Genomic DNA, 14,896 nt, shown 5'->3' with positions numbered 1-14,896 from the left:
CCTCCTCACTCCTAGGGGTGACCTCACCTTTTGTTTTATGAAGGAAATAGAAGCTAAAGTCCTTCAGTGGTTGCCTGTTACACCTTGAATAAAATCCATCCTCCGCCCACCCTTTGCTGCCCGTGAAGCCCTGCATGACCTGGCTCATCTGTGCCCCCGGCTCCTTTCTTTCTCCTCATACCTGTGTTCACACTAGTGAACTTTTTGTTCTTCAGAGAGGCCATGCATGTTCTTTCCTGCCTCGGGACCATCACACACATGCCTGCCCCTCTGCCTGGAGCACTCTTCTCTCCATTCCTTCATGGGGTTCCTCCTCACCTGTTGGATCTTAGCTCAGCTGACACTTCCTCCTGCACTCTTGTCTGCGCAGGTTATTCTTTGTTACTGCATCCTATTCCCTTCGGAGCACTTAGCTCAATTATCACCCCTTATAGTTGGTTGTTAGTGAACCTAGCGAGCATAAGCTTCACGAGGGCAAGGATTATGTCAGTTCTGTGTACAGTTGTATGTCTGTCACCTTGTACAGTGCCTAGCCTTTAAGTATATGCTTGGTAAGTATTTGATGAATAGAAAAGTACAACTTCAACCAGAAACTCCACTACCTTTCCAAAACCAGATCCACGTAGGATTGCCGTAATCTGTTAAAGGTTTCTCTGGACTTCCCACGCCCATCGAGGACACCTGTCTCTCTGTTGCTGTTCAGAGCCAGACTTCTCAAGAGCATCTTCTGAATGTGCTCCCGCCTTCCTCACCTCTAAATTCACTACCTAGCCCACTTCATCTGGCCTCCGCCCCCATTGTTCAACTCAAACTGTTCTGGTTAATGTCACCATTGACTCCACGATGCCAAGTCCAAAGGCTAGTTTTCTTTCCTCATCTTACCTCATTCACAGCAGATTTCAACTCAGCTGGCTGTTTCCTCCTCCTGGGAACATTCTTTTCCCCTGGCTTCCATGACATTATGCCTCCCTTCTTAGCCCTGGACCCTGTTCTCTTCTCTTCCTCTTATGGTCCTGAGATTGATGGTTCAGTGCCTCTGTTGCATAGCAGAGGGAGCTTGCGAAGACTGTTGTTTGGCCCCTTTCCTCATGAGATTCTGAGTTAATAGTTCTGGGGTATAGCCTGGGCATCAGTGTTTTTTTTTAACCAACTTCCAGGTGGTTCTTTTGTTTAACCAGAGTGGAGAGCCATTGGTTTAGGGAACCTCATCCACTCCCATGGCTTTGACTGTCATCTCTGTTCTTTGTTTGGTTTCTGGGCTCCAGTTCAGTAGTCAGTTCTGATAAATTAGTCATTATAGTTTTTACACTGTCATCATAGTATTATAGTCATTATAGTATTTACATTGATACCAAGCAATGCAAAACACATCAACATGGCCTTCAAAAGCCTTGACAAGAAGCTACTCCGATGGTGTCTACAGTTTTACAAATGCTGGTTGTTTTCTTCATGAGGGGAGCAAGATCCAAGGGCCACATGGAGGGTATACCTCCAGCCTAGACCTCTCTTCAGAGCTCTGGACTCACATATCCTCCTGTGTCCTCCGCATCTCCATGTGGCTGTGTGAAGCTTCTTGACATTGATGCTTAAATATCAGTTCTTAAGTATCTCCCCTAAACCTAAATTTCCCTCTCCTGACCTTTTCTGTCTCAGTATAGTGGCTCTGCCATCTACCCTGTTGCTCACCTCTAGGAGTCAATCTTGATTTCTCCAGCTCCTTTACCTCATTAATCCAGTTTGTCAGTAGGTCCTGTTAGCCTTCCCCAAGACTGGTCCGTATGCTGTTGACTTTTTTCTGTCACCATAACCCTCATCACCCTCTTGTGCCCTATTGACCATGATAACCTCCTAGACACCTCTACACTGTCATTCTGATCCCTTCAGCCTGGATGATCTTCTAAAAATGTAAATCAGATGTTGTCCCTCCACTGCTTAAATCCTTCAGGGCTTCCTGTCGACTCAGTGAAATCCATCCTTCCTCTGGCCTACAGGGGCCCACAGTTAGCCATGCCTGCTTCTCCACATTTTACTCTGCTTTTCCTTCTCAATATGCGTAGCTTTACAATTTTTTCTTACCGCAAACCCTTTCAGGAGCTTTTCCTTCTTCTTGGTGCCTCTTGATCTTTGTATACTTGGCATCTTCCTGTTTGTTATTCTTCCTCTGCATAAGTATTGCCTCCTTTAAAGAGATCTTTTCTGTACGTTTCACTTAAAATTAGTGAAAACTTCACCCTTCAGTTTTCTCTATCAAGCAGTTTGTTTTCTCAAAAAAAATTCATTGAGTGAATGCTGGATGTAAATACTTACATGTTGCAATATAAATAAGCTTGTTTATTCAACAAATACTCATTCATGGCCTGATGCTGGGAGTAGATGGTGCGTTTTATTCTGTTTTGTCTTAGTGGAGCCCAAACTGGACAGCTCTGTAAAAGCCTTGGCAGGTAGGAGGGAAAAAGAATCACCAGCCATAGAATTCTAATGAAGGAAACCATGTCCTTTGTCTCTGCTTAGTTTAGATACAGTTTTACGTGGCAAGAAGAGTCCATCCCGGCCTTCAAGAAACTGTTGAGCATATATTGTGTCATTGTATTTCCCAGATATGCATGAGTTATTTAAGTGTACTGAGAACTTTATTTTTTAAATTGACCAATTGAAAAATCATCTATATGAACTTCCCTGGCGGTCCAGTGGTTAGGACTCCATGCGTCCACTGCAGGGTACAGATTTGACCTCCAGTCAGGAACTAACATCCCACATACCACATGGTGCAGCCAAAAAAATCATCTGTAAAGATGTTTAGGGTCCTCTTTCATCTAAGAAAAAGCACTCTATACGGATAAATAATAACTTAAGCAAAAATGGTTGTACTTTCAGTACATTATTAAGAGAAATCAATGAGAGTGTGTTTTAGAAGAATAAGGAGACTCCTTAAGAATCGTAGAGACTCAGTCAAGTTTTTTATGCTGTTGCTAAAGAAACAGGAGCAATTTGTATCAGATATTCAGTAGCCAAAGAGATAAATACTAAGTGCACATCCATCCAGTTTATTGGCCCTGAACACTTCCTGATGTAGACAGAGAATAGTCAAAAGCATAGACTTGTCCTAGGCCAGTGTTCCTATGTGTATGGGTTGAGTTTTGCAGACTGCACCTGTGGCCCTTGAGGTGTTTTGTTTGGCCAGCCAGAGGGTCTCTAAAATTTGAGTGTGGAGTCCTGGCAAGCCTTCCTCCCCGGTGTACCAGATTTCCCACCACTCTTTGTTGTCTTTAGCCCAACCTGTTCACCCATTAGCACTAACTTTGTACCCCTCAAGACATTTGGATTTGAGGCCCCTGCTTCAGACTCTTAGGCTATTGGAATTGTCTGTGTTATGTTACAAAAAATTACCTCAAATGAGAGTATCCTTTTTTTTTTTTTCTGTTTCTGCATCAAATAGGGTCATTCACATGTCAAATTGCAGCTTGCCGCTATGTTTTGTATATCAAACCTCGTATGGAATGACGAGGAAGGTAAGAGATTGGTGAGATTTGTTCTGAAAAAAATTATGGAGAAGAAGGTGTCAAACAGGAATGGCATCAGCTGCCTCAAAATCCTGGGTAGAGGCACTACTCATTGGGCCCCAAGCACCCAACAAAGTCTCCTAGGTATGAATGAGAATCTGCTGGCCTAGCTAACATGTTGTCCCCACCTTGGAGTCAGCACTGTTCCAGAGTACTGAGCGTGGGGATTGGAGGAGACCCTAGAGAAGCCCTTGCCCTTGAGAGAGCTGAGAAGGAGGATGGTGAGATGCACTTGAAGAAGATGAAAGGTGAGGGTGGGCGGGAGGGTTGACCTTTCACTGTGTGCATGGGGAGCACATAGAAGGACCACAGGCAGGTAAGCTTAATGGAGAAGAGGGTGGTTGGTGAGAAGGGAGAGCTACACCGTGCCTGGGGAGGCGATGTGTGTGAGCAGGCCTCTATAGTGCTCCACCTTGACTGCATTAGAATCAGCCAATTAAATCAGAATCTCACAAGAGGTTTTTTAAATTCCCCATGTGATTCCAATGAACAGCCAAGGTAGTGAGGAGCGCAGTGGGCCTCAGTGTTGGATTGGCTGCATGAGCATCACCTGAGGGACTTTGTAAAATGCAGATTTCTGGGCACCACCCCTGGAGATTCTGGTTCACTGAGTCTCAAGGAGGTCAGTGCATGAGTGAGTCACTCTGGGCTCCTCAGTGAGGAGGAGAGAATCTGGAGGAATTGCACTTTGCAGTGGGTCCAGAACAAAGCAGAAAGAGGAGGAGCTGGGTTCAGTGTGCGGGCCAAGAGACCACATGCCGGCCCAGGTGCCAGGGAAACAAGCTGCCCTCAAGAAGATCCTAATCTAGTTGGAAGACAGGACAAAGCAGTGTGGAATTAGAGGTGCCATGGTCTGAGAGGCAGCAGGAAGTGCTGGGAAATCAGAGAAGAGTGGGAGGGAAGAGAGGGGTTGGGAAAAGAGACTGGTTTGGAGTAGAAAGAGCCTGGCTAAGTCTGTCCAGAAAAAAATGATGAAGATGAGGCCTGATGACAGGGCCTTGTGCCCAGCTGAAGACTCTGGCCTTGGCCCTGTGGTCTGTGGAGAAACTGTTCTAGCAGCAGAACCGAGGGAGCAGGGTCCAAGAGACCAGTTAGAACACTGTTGGAGAATCCCGGCACAAGGAGATTGGGTTACACTGGGGGGAGCCAGTTTTGGGGGGATGGAGGGGGCAAGAACACGGATAAGGCTCCAGACTGTTGGCTGCACATTAAAGAGAGCAATGGCCTGGGTAATATTCCCAGTAACCTGCTAGCTTTCATCTCTCAGGCTCACAAGAACGCCAGGATAAATTACGAGACATGGGCATCGTAGATATTCTACACAAACTGAGTCAGTCACCAGATTCAAATCTTTGTGACAAGTGAGTATCAAAGTTAAAGGTCTTTGCTTTGGGGTATGTTGAATTCTTTGATGAAAGAGTTTAAATTGCTTAGTAAGCCACAGGGTCAAACTCTAAGTTTGTTAGACCCTTGGCTTCCCTTTTTAGTAATCTGTGAGCCAGCTGTGTGACACCTGAGTAAGAGATAAACCAATAATTGGCAGATTATTAAAGATTTTCATCTCACTGTGAATGAATGTGAGCCTGGACCACCATAATGGGAATCTGGAAAGGATCCTGAGGCCATTCCCTTTCAGTCTCTTGATCTTTAGAATAGAAAAGCATGTGGCCTTTTGGAGAGCAGAAATGAGGGCCAATTATAAAAGCATTCATTAGCTCAGAACCACACTAAGTGCCTGCCTTGTGCCAGCCCAGCCTAACTGCTGGGACTGCAGCTGTGACCAGTAGGGAGTCCCTGTCCTTAGTGAGCTCACCATTTACTAGAGGAGGAGAGAGTCACAGTCTGAGACCCCTCTAACCTCTAGATAGCCAAGAATGTTTTTCCTGGCTGTGAACACTTATTAATACAGCCTCCACGTTCCAGCTCACTTTCATCCTGCAGACTCTTGAGCAGGTCTCAGAGTGCTCCATGGTCTGGCCCTGCCTTCCTCATATCCCCATGCCCCCATGCCTACTCTGTGCTGCAGCCACACCTGCCCTCTTACAGGATCACACCTTCATGTGTTTACACATTCTGTTCCACCAGATTTGCCATCCCAGGCCTCTCTCCTCTGACTTACCATTCATTCAACAAGTACTTTTTTTTTTTTTTTAATACTGACCTCTGCCAAGCATTGCTTTAGGCATCAAAGATAAAAGGGTGAATAAAATTGATGAAGTCCTTGCCCTCGTGGATCTAATGTTCTAATACAGAAGACAGACAATAAGCAAATGAATATGTAATGTGATCACAGATAATGAGAGGTACTGAAGGTATAACCAAGATGAGGGGATGGAAAGTAAGAAAGTTTCTTGTCATATAAATTAGTCAGAAAAGCTTCTCTGAGGATGTGACATTTGATCTAAGACCTCCGTGAAATGAGAGGGTCTGCCCAGCAGATGATTAGAATAGTATTCCAGACAGAAGGGACAGGGGGGTCAAGGTCCTGAGGCAGGAATGAGCTTGAACATTCAAGAAACAGCAAGAAGACCAGTGGACTAGGGAAAAATAAGTGGGCGGGAGAGTGAGAAGAAGTAGACGCAGGGAGGCAGTAAGAGCCTTGTAGGCTGTGGCATGAATTTTGGCTTTTATGTAGAGTTTAATAGGAGGTCATTGGAGGGTTTTGAACGGAAGAGATAGTATCTGATATGGTTCTGGTGGCTCTGTAGAGAGTGGTTGGCAGTAGCGCAGGGATGGGAGCAAGGAGGCCAGTCGAGGCTGTTCTAGTTGTGTTAGGTGAGGAGGGAGGGAGGCAGTGGTGGGAGTATTGAGGAGTGGTTGGATTGAAGATTTACTATAAAGGCAGAGCCAACAGATTTGCTCATGGATCCGATGTAGGATATTAAAGAGAGGAAAGGAAAATGCCTCGAGTGTCAGCCTGAGCAGCTGAAGAGAGGTCTACCAAGATGATCATTTGCCAAGATGCCAAGAAGAAGAGAAGAGAAGGATAATCAAGTCTTGGAGAATCAAGAGTTGTCATTTGGTGTGCCAGCTTTTGGATGCTATTAGCCATCCAAGGGACTCAGGAGAGGGGCTGAAGATATGAATTGGGATAGGATATCAACCATGGAGCTGCCTGGAGTCACCTAGGGAGAATAAACAAGAGGAGAGAAGACAGAAGGGCTAAGGACTATGGACTGGGATACCGCACATCCACCCCAGCATTTAGAAGAGAATGAAAAAGGTCCAGCAAAAGGTCAGAAAGAACAACCACTGGGAGAGACAGAGACCTGGGCACATAGTGTCCTGAAAGCAAAGGTAGAGAACTCTTGGACAGTGACCATCCATCCTTCAAATCAGGTTGTCACCTCTGTGGAAAAGTCTTGCCAGATCCATTCTGCACCCTGGTCCCCAGACTTTGCTAGGGGCCCCTCTGTTCTCCCATAGCACCTAGAGAACACACCACACTGTGCCTTGCTGTCAGCTTGCTTATCTGCTCCAGGGAAGGGAAGAGGCACTTGTTTAAGGGCTCCTCGAGTAAATGGCTAGGCCAGATAGAGCACACAGAGTTGGGCTCTTGCCTCCCTGAAGCTTGGTATCCAGTGGGTTAAGGAAAACAGATCCCCAAGCTGCTGCTCAGATGAGTGTCCCGTCGAAGGCACTAACGCAGGATTTGAGCTCCACCTTGAGAGTGGGAACCTCCGCCTCCACAGCAGCAGTAGCAGACTCTGTCAGCCATCTCTTCTGGCCAAGAGCCAGGCTGTTCCAAGGGTCTTTTCTTGTGTTTGTTCAGAAATTAAAATAGTTCTGCTTAAAACCCTCTCTGGAACGACCTGAAAAGAGACCTCACCAGCATGAAGTGGGGTAGGTTTAAGCTCTGGCCTAACATTACTTAGACCAGTCTAGTATTGTTTCCCAAAACCTGCGTGGTACATATGTCTTCAGCATTTCTTAGACCCCATGAAAGGAATCAAGGTCCAAGCTACTCTACCTCAGTCCGTTTAAGGAAAGGTGACCTTGCCTTAAAACCATCCATTGGAAGGACTCCTGAGATAGTAATGGGTAGCAGAAAGATCACAGGGGCACAGTCTCTGAGGTCCAATATAATCAAACATAGCCAAACCCTTAGAAAGATCCACAAGGAGTCTGATTGGGAGTTTTAAAGAGTAATGCAGAATTTTGATCAAGACCCTCACGTAGACATTCCCACCATGGCACAGTTTATGATCTAACAGCAACATCTCTAAGGTTCTTTCTGTCTTCAAGGCTGTGTGACCTTTTGACTTTCAGACACTTAACAGATGTGGAGTTATTGCCAACTAGACCTCTCCACCCCAGGCTCAGAGGGCCTCGAATTTGTGAAGTTATGGCCAATGAGAGGTAGCCTATGGCATTATTCAGAAACTGTTTCCTAGGAAAACGACCTCATAGAACCCAACTCGCTCATAACTTGGAACGGTTTTTATGGAGCTTTCTGTTCTAATGGATTGGACTGCTTGCAATGATCATCTTTATAGAGGCTTAAATAATTGCAGGAGTATCCCTGAGCTGATTCCTTTTAAGACTATAGATTGTATCCATTACTACACCAAAGAAACTGTGCTTGAGTCCAGCTCTTTGCATGCCTTGTCTGCTTTGCTATATAGCTAATAGTAACAGAAAATTTTAGCCTTTTCTTCCCATAATTTAGAAGGGGAAAAAGACCATTGCTAAAACCTGACTTCCACAGTTGCAGCCTTGACCAGGCACGTGATGGGAGAGTAAAGGAGGCCTTCTCAGTCCCAGGTCAAAGGAAGGCACTTCTGCAAGGATCGGGACAGGTTAAGACATGGCCTACATTGCACAGTTTCCTCTTCATCTAGCTACCTTCCCCAGTCACCATAACAACCCACATCAGGCATGATGTGAAGGACAGGATAAAATCGTAACCTACCTCCCTCAGGTTTGAGCCATGCGACAGCCTCATCCCATGAGCTCTTGGCCCCTCCTATGCACTTTCTAATCAGCACCTACTCACTCCTGCCTAGGTCAGGTTTGACAAAGGAGAACTATAGAATGTTCATGAGTTGCAGCAGCTGTAAGGACAAGAGCAGGTCTACAGGAAGGGGATGTAGCCAGCATGAGTTTGCAGTGTGTGCTGACCACAGATCTCTGTCCCTTATATAGTAGGTGCTCTGCTGGGCTCACCCCAGTTCCCTTGGGGGAACCTATTTTTTTTTTACTTTCCCAGCTGCCATCTTTGAGCCTTGATTACACTTCTGACATGGTGGCTAACAGGAACTCTGTGATTCCAGGGCAAAGACGGCGCTGCAGCAGTACCTGGCGTGATGAGAACACCCCGGGCACCTGTGGGCATCCCACATCCTTGTTAAAGGAAGTACAGGAACTAGCCTCATTTGATTCCTTCTATTTGCACAAGTCACCTTGGACTGCAGGGAGCTGTTTTGCAAAAGCAGTTTGGTAGGCTTAGATCTCAAATTCATCTTGAGAACATTTTTTTGAGGTAGTAATTTCCTCAGAGGACTGTTGTGTTTTGTTTTGTTTCTTTCTGAGCTACCTGGACTCTTTATTAGAACAATCAGTTATTTTCCTTTGGACCTACAGTTTTTTGCCTATGCTGCAGCCACTTTGTGAGTGAGAATGGATGTGTGTCTGCACACACACAGATGTGTGTGTGTGTGTGCGTGTGTGGATGAAGGTCAGGATGAATGAATATGTGTGTGTGAGGGATACCTCAAAGTTTTCTTTTCTTATTTTGTGTGAAAATCTCTTTTCTACAGATTTTCCAGGGTTTAAGCATTGCTTGCTGTATAAAAAAAAAATTACTGAATTATATACAGTTTGAATGAAATGTTATTTTAAAAACAAAACAATTGTTAAGTGTTCCATAAAGTTTATGTTGAATTTTGGTCAGATGAATATTTGTAAGTAAAAAAATATATGCATTTCTGAACCTCAACTTACATAGATTTTCTTTATAAAAAAGAAAAAAGAAAAAAAATTAAAAAGAAAAGGTTGGCTATAGTTGGCCTGAGTAACAGGCATGATATATGGTGCTGTGCAAAATAGTAAGCTAGCATCTTACTGCCGTCAATATCAGCAGGTACAGAGCCTCTTTTCAGACTAATTCAATAAGCTCTCAGGCTTCCAAGTCAGATGGACAGGTTGGAGTGGAGGCGACAAATACAGATATCAAAGGGAAATGTAACTACTGATAGTGGAAACCCAGCCATGACTGGTGGACTACGCTTGGCAGGAACTGGGCGCCAAGAGCCTCCCAGCTGCCCGAAACCCTGTCCCTGGTGTAGCAGTAGATGGCAGGATTTAGATCCAGTCATGGAAGCTTGTGCTCCAGCTGAAGTAGGGCACCACTTCCTGGAAACAAAGTCCAATCACCTTGTGCTTCCTGAAACAGCATATATCACTGTGAAACTAAAGAATGTCCTACAGACGCATCTGTAGGAAGAAGCAGAGAACAGAATAGTTTAGAAAGCTGTTTTTCTCTTGGCTGTACTCAGCAAATCCTATATACTTGTCACTCAGGACTGCTATTCAGTGTGTTTTTGTAAAGTGAGATGGAAATTTTAGTAAATGATATGGCTAAGATCTTTTCCTGCACGAAGCCCAAAGCACTGAAGTTTGAGAGAAGGGAAGGGGGTCCCCTTGGGAGGACCGAAGATGACCGCTTTTTCCAGTCAGGACTGCTTTGCCGTTTGGCAGCCTTTAGCTTGGTACCTGCTCCAACTTCTGGGTCAGCTTCAAGGTGAACTCAACATGATTACTCCTGACTGTTTGAAGGTACAACCAACCTTCCTTTTCCCTTGGCTATAAGAAGTTCAGAGGCACCGTTGCCAGGAAGCAGGGTCTATGCTCAGAAGCTTGCCCTGAGTTTGTGCACCCGATGGGCTCCCAAACCTGCCTGCCATTCCTGATGGAGCTGCCGGTGGTGCAGCCACTCCATCACCAACCTGCTCCTTCCTTGGAAGATTTAAATATGTTTGATTGCAAATGAATGTTTTTAAAATGTATTTAATGCCATTTATTTTTTCTGTTCTCAACATGACCACCCAAGATTCAAACACAGAGATTTCCAAGTTGTATTTTTTCTTTCAGAACATTACTGATTTTAAAATCTGTCCCAACAGGAACTTGGGTTTTGTGCAACCATCAGAGTGCTTATGTGCAGAAGCCAGTTTAAAGAAAATGGAGTGTTCTGGGGGTAAAAGCCTTATTTAGGCCCACTCACTGACATTTCTAGTACTGAGAAAATATCCTTGGTTGGCATTTGTAACACAAAACACTATAGAGTTGGTATTTTTAAGTACCAGGTAAATATAAATAAACCAATAATGAATTGCTGAGACAATCTTGAACCCAGATAGCATTAGAAAGCTGAAAGCCCAATGAAATGACACTTTGACACTTAAACTCTGTGGATAAATCTTGCCTGTGGCTATAAACAGATGGTCAGAGGAAAAGTGCTTTATGATAATTAACTTTTCTGAGTTGAATGAAGGAAAATGTATTTATTAAAACAAAGCTGTTGGCTGCTTTATGCAGATGCAGTGTTCTGTCTGCAAGGAAGTGGGGGGAATGGAACGTGGGCTTGTGTCTCCACCCAAGTTCTTAACTAAGCTTCTCGCTCTAATACTGCATTCTGTTTCTCCTTTTGTGCCCTGATTGTAACCCAAAATTTATGAACTAGAAAAGAATGTCCAATTTAATAAGTTGCATTTTTTTTCCTTAAGCACTTTATGCAGAACAATACGTGTTCTTCTGGTAGTGTTTGGATAATATGATTTTAACACATGCTAATAAAAGCCAAGAAAAAAGCATGGCAACTTCTAAAAAGGAGTCTGTTTTCCAAATATCTAGAACAGTAGGAAACATTAGACGATGATGTGGACTGACTTGCAAAACCCGAGATTCTTGATGATTGAGAGGCTGGGAAGTGACTGCATTTCAGAGATGAGCTAGTGCCCTAGGGTAACTGTGGCTTCCGGGAGCCTCTGCAGCCATCTGAAGCCCCCTTTCCCGCTGACAGGTGCCCACTCCAGGGCTCCCCCTCCGTCCTCTCCTCTTCTCTTTCTGTATGCCACTCCCCCGCCAGCGCCCGCTGGACTCAAGCCCGGAGCTTAGCAGATGACCACCTGCACAAATGTCCTGCATTTCCAGTGCGCCACCTTCCCCGTGTCTGAAACGTAGGGACATGCCACCTGTCTCTTGGCCTCACTACAGTCTGAGGGAAAGCCAAGGATGCCTGCCCTAGAGCGTGAGGGGAAGATGGTGAGGTGGTTGGTGGGGGAGGCGATTCCCCGGCCACAGGGGGAGCTTGGAGGCAAGGCTTGGGAAAGCAGGGACTGACCACTGATCCTGCTGGAGAGCTGACAGAGAAGTCCCGGGACCTTGCCACCTGGGGTGGGGCTAGTGCTGCCCCGGACCTGCCCCTGGCACTGACCTCCTTGGGTGCTGGGCAGGAGGCATGTGTCCATTCCCAGCCTGAGGAGGGTTTTGGTCTTGACCTGGCTTCAGGGCAAGCTGAGGGAGCCATGCTATGGCCCTCCAAGTGCCTTCCTCCCTCTATCCCTTCAGCACCTGGCCTTGGCCTTGGCTCTGCTGGACAGTCAGCCCCCTGGCTGAGTGGAGGGCCTGAGACAGACAGGCCACCTCCTTGACTTAGTGGGGCTAGGCCTGCCCTCCACCGTGTCGGGTGCTCACACCCAGGAGAAGCCTTAAGGCCTAAAACAGTGCCCACCCCGCAGGCCCGGGGTGTCTACCAAGGAGTTCCCTCCTCTGTTGGTGAGCAGACATTTCCACCACTTTCAGGAGCTTCTCTTCCTCTCTCTTCACCCCACCCTCATTCCTTCTGCCAGGAACCTTCTGGACTCTGATAAAAGAAGCACCCTTGTAATGGAAGGGGTGTGTCACCACACCTCCTACCCCAGCCGTGTCACCTGCGTCCTCCTGCTTTCCCCATCCCAGCCCTGCCATCCCGGCCGCATCCTAGGAAGGCTGAAGGATCATCACAGACACCGACACACACAGGCCAGTCCCTCCTCCTGCTCTTCTCTCCCCTGCTTTCAGAGGCCTGGGTCACTCCATTTCTCACCTCACCTCTCTCCAGGGATGGAAGCTTGGCATCCCAGCTTCTGGGGAGACCAGATAGCTGTCAACTGGGTGTACCCCAAGCAACTCATTCAGAGCTAAACAACACCCATGGTGTGGAAGACCAAGTGTGGGGCTCTGGAGCCAGCTCAGAGATGAGCCCAAACCAACAGAGCTGCCCCATCTTGAGACCACTCACAAAGGTCAGAACAGAGCCCCTTGGTGGGCTCTGTGTCTGGGGGGATCTGCCTTGGCGGAGTCAACTTTTCTGACAGAGTCTGTCAGGGAGGGCTCCACTGAGTGTTCTCACGGGGCTTGTACTGATGGTGTTGAGTATGACGGGCAGGCAACTTTCCATCCAGAGGTGACCCAAGGTCATGGGAAACACCAAGATTCTACGCATGTACATCACCAGATGGTCAATACAGATTGATTATATTCTTTGCAGCCAAAGATGGAGAAGCTCTATATAGTAAGCAAAAACAAGACCAGGAGCTGACTGTGGCTCAGATCATGAACTCCTTATTGCCAAATGCACACTTAAGTTGAAAGTAGGGAAAACTACCAGACCATTCAGGTATGACATAAATCAAATCCCTTACGATTATACAGTGGAAGTGATAAATAGATTCAAGCCATTAGATCTGATAGAGTGCCTGAAGAACTATGGACAGAGGTTCGTGACATTGTACAGGAGGCAGGGATCAAGACCATCCTCAAGAAAAAGAAATGTAAAAAGGCAAAATGGTTCTCTGAGGAGGCCTTACATATAGCTGAGAAGAGAAGCTAAAGGCAAAGGAGAAAAGGAAAGATATTCCCATCTGAATGCAGAGTTCCAAAGAATAGCAGGGAGAGATAAGAAAGCCTTCCTCAGAGATCAATGCAAAGAAATAGAGGAAAACAATCGAATAGGAAAGACTAGAGAGCTTTTCAAGAAAATTAGAGATACCAAGGGAACATTTCATGTAAAGATGGGCACAATAAAGGACAGAAATGGTATGGACCTAACAGAAGCAGAAGATATTAAGAAGAGGTGGCAAGAATATACAGAACTATACAAAAAAGATCTTCCTGACCCAGGTAACTATAATGGTGTGATCACTCACCTAGAGCCAGACATACTGGAATGCGAAGTCAAGTGGGCCTTAGAAAGCATCACTACGAACAAAGCTAGTGGAGGTGATGGAACTTAAGTTGAGCTATTTCAAATCCTAAAAGATGATGCTGTGAAAGTGCTACACTCAATATACCAGCAAATTTGGGAAGCTCAGCAGTGGCCACAGGACTGGAAAAGGTCAGTTTTCATTCCAGTCCCAAAGAAAGGCAAGGCCAAAGAATGTGCAAACTACTGCACAATTGCACTCATCTCACATGCTAGCAAAGGAATGCTCAAAATTCTCCAAGCCAGGCTTCAACAGCATGTGAACCAAGAACTTCCAGAAGTTCAAGCTGGATTTAGAAAATGCAGAGAAACCAGAGATCATATTGCCAACATCCATTGGATCATCAAAAAAGCAAGAGAGTTCCAGAAAAACATCTGCTTTACGGATTATGCCAAAACCTTTGACTGTGTGAATCACAGCAAACTGTGGAAAATTCTTCAAGAGATGGGAATACCAGACTACCTTACCTGCCTCCTGAGAAATCTGTATGCAGGTCAAGAAGCAACAGTCAGAACTGGACATGGAACAGCAGACTGGTTCCAAATCGGGAAAGGAGTACATCAAGGCTGTATATTGTCACCCTGCTTATATAAATTGTATGCAGAGTACATCATGTGAAATCCCAGGCTGAATTGAAGCACTAGCTGGAATCAAGATTGCTGAGAGAAATATCAATAACCTCAGATATGCAGATGACACCACCCTTATGGAAGAAAGCAAAGAAGAACTAAAGAACCTCTTGATGAAAGTGAAAGAGGAGAGTGAAAAAGTTGGTTTAAAGCTCAACATTCAGAAAACAAAGATCATGGCATCTGGTCCCATCACTTCGTGGCAAATAGATGGAGAAACAGTGGAAACAATGGCAGACTTTATTTTTGGGGGGCTCCAAAATCACTGCAGATGGTGACTTGCAGCCATGAAACTAAAAGACACTTGCTTGTTGGAAGGAAAGCTATGATCAACCTAGACAGCATATTATAAAGCAGAGATGTTACTTTACCAACAAAGGTCCATCTAGTCAAAGCTATGGTTTTTCCAGTAGTCATGTATGGATGTGAGAGTTGGATTATAAAGAAAGCTGAGTCCTGA

The 14,896-nt window shown here is 45.6% G+C and overlaps 1 protein-coding gene across 4 annotated transcripts in view; it reads left to right on the top strand.

Annotated features, from left to right (window-relative positions):
• ARMC8 (armadillo repeat containing 8) overlaps positions 1 to 9,320 on the top strand; it is a 103,215-nt gene extending 93,895 nt beyond the window's left edge. For 2 of the 4 annotated variants that reach the window (XM_052649591.1, XM_052649452.1), the window contains 4 exons: positions 3,437 to 3,509; positions 4,828 to 4,921; positions 7,830 to 7,919; positions 8,834 to 9,320. In XM_052649591.1, the coding sequence (XP_052505551.1) occupies positions 3,437 to 3,509; positions 4,828 to 4,921; positions 7,830 to 7,919; positions 8,834 to 8,867 (291 nt within the window). In that variant the 3' untranslated portion in view covers positions 8,868 to 9,320. The remainder of the gene's footprint in view (positions 1 to 3,436; positions 3,510 to 4,827; positions 4,922 to 7,829; positions 7,920 to 8,833) is intronic. The other 2 variants (XM_052649661.1, XM_052649523.1) reach the window with 1 other exon arrangement.
• The last annotated feature ends 5,576 nt before the right edge of the window (positions 9,321 to 14,896 follow it).

This window comes from Budorcas taxicolor, chromosome 1 (assembly GCF_023091745.1).
Source record: "Budorcas taxicolor isolate Tak-1 chromosome 1, Takin1.1, whole genome shotgun sequence".
NCBI classification, from domain to species: domain Eukaryota; kingdom Metazoa; phylum Chordata; class Mammalia; order Artiodactyla; family Bovidae; genus Budorcas; species Budorcas taxicolor.
Note: the sequence above shows the minus strand (reverse complement) of the source record. Positions and strands in the feature narration are given on the sequence as shown.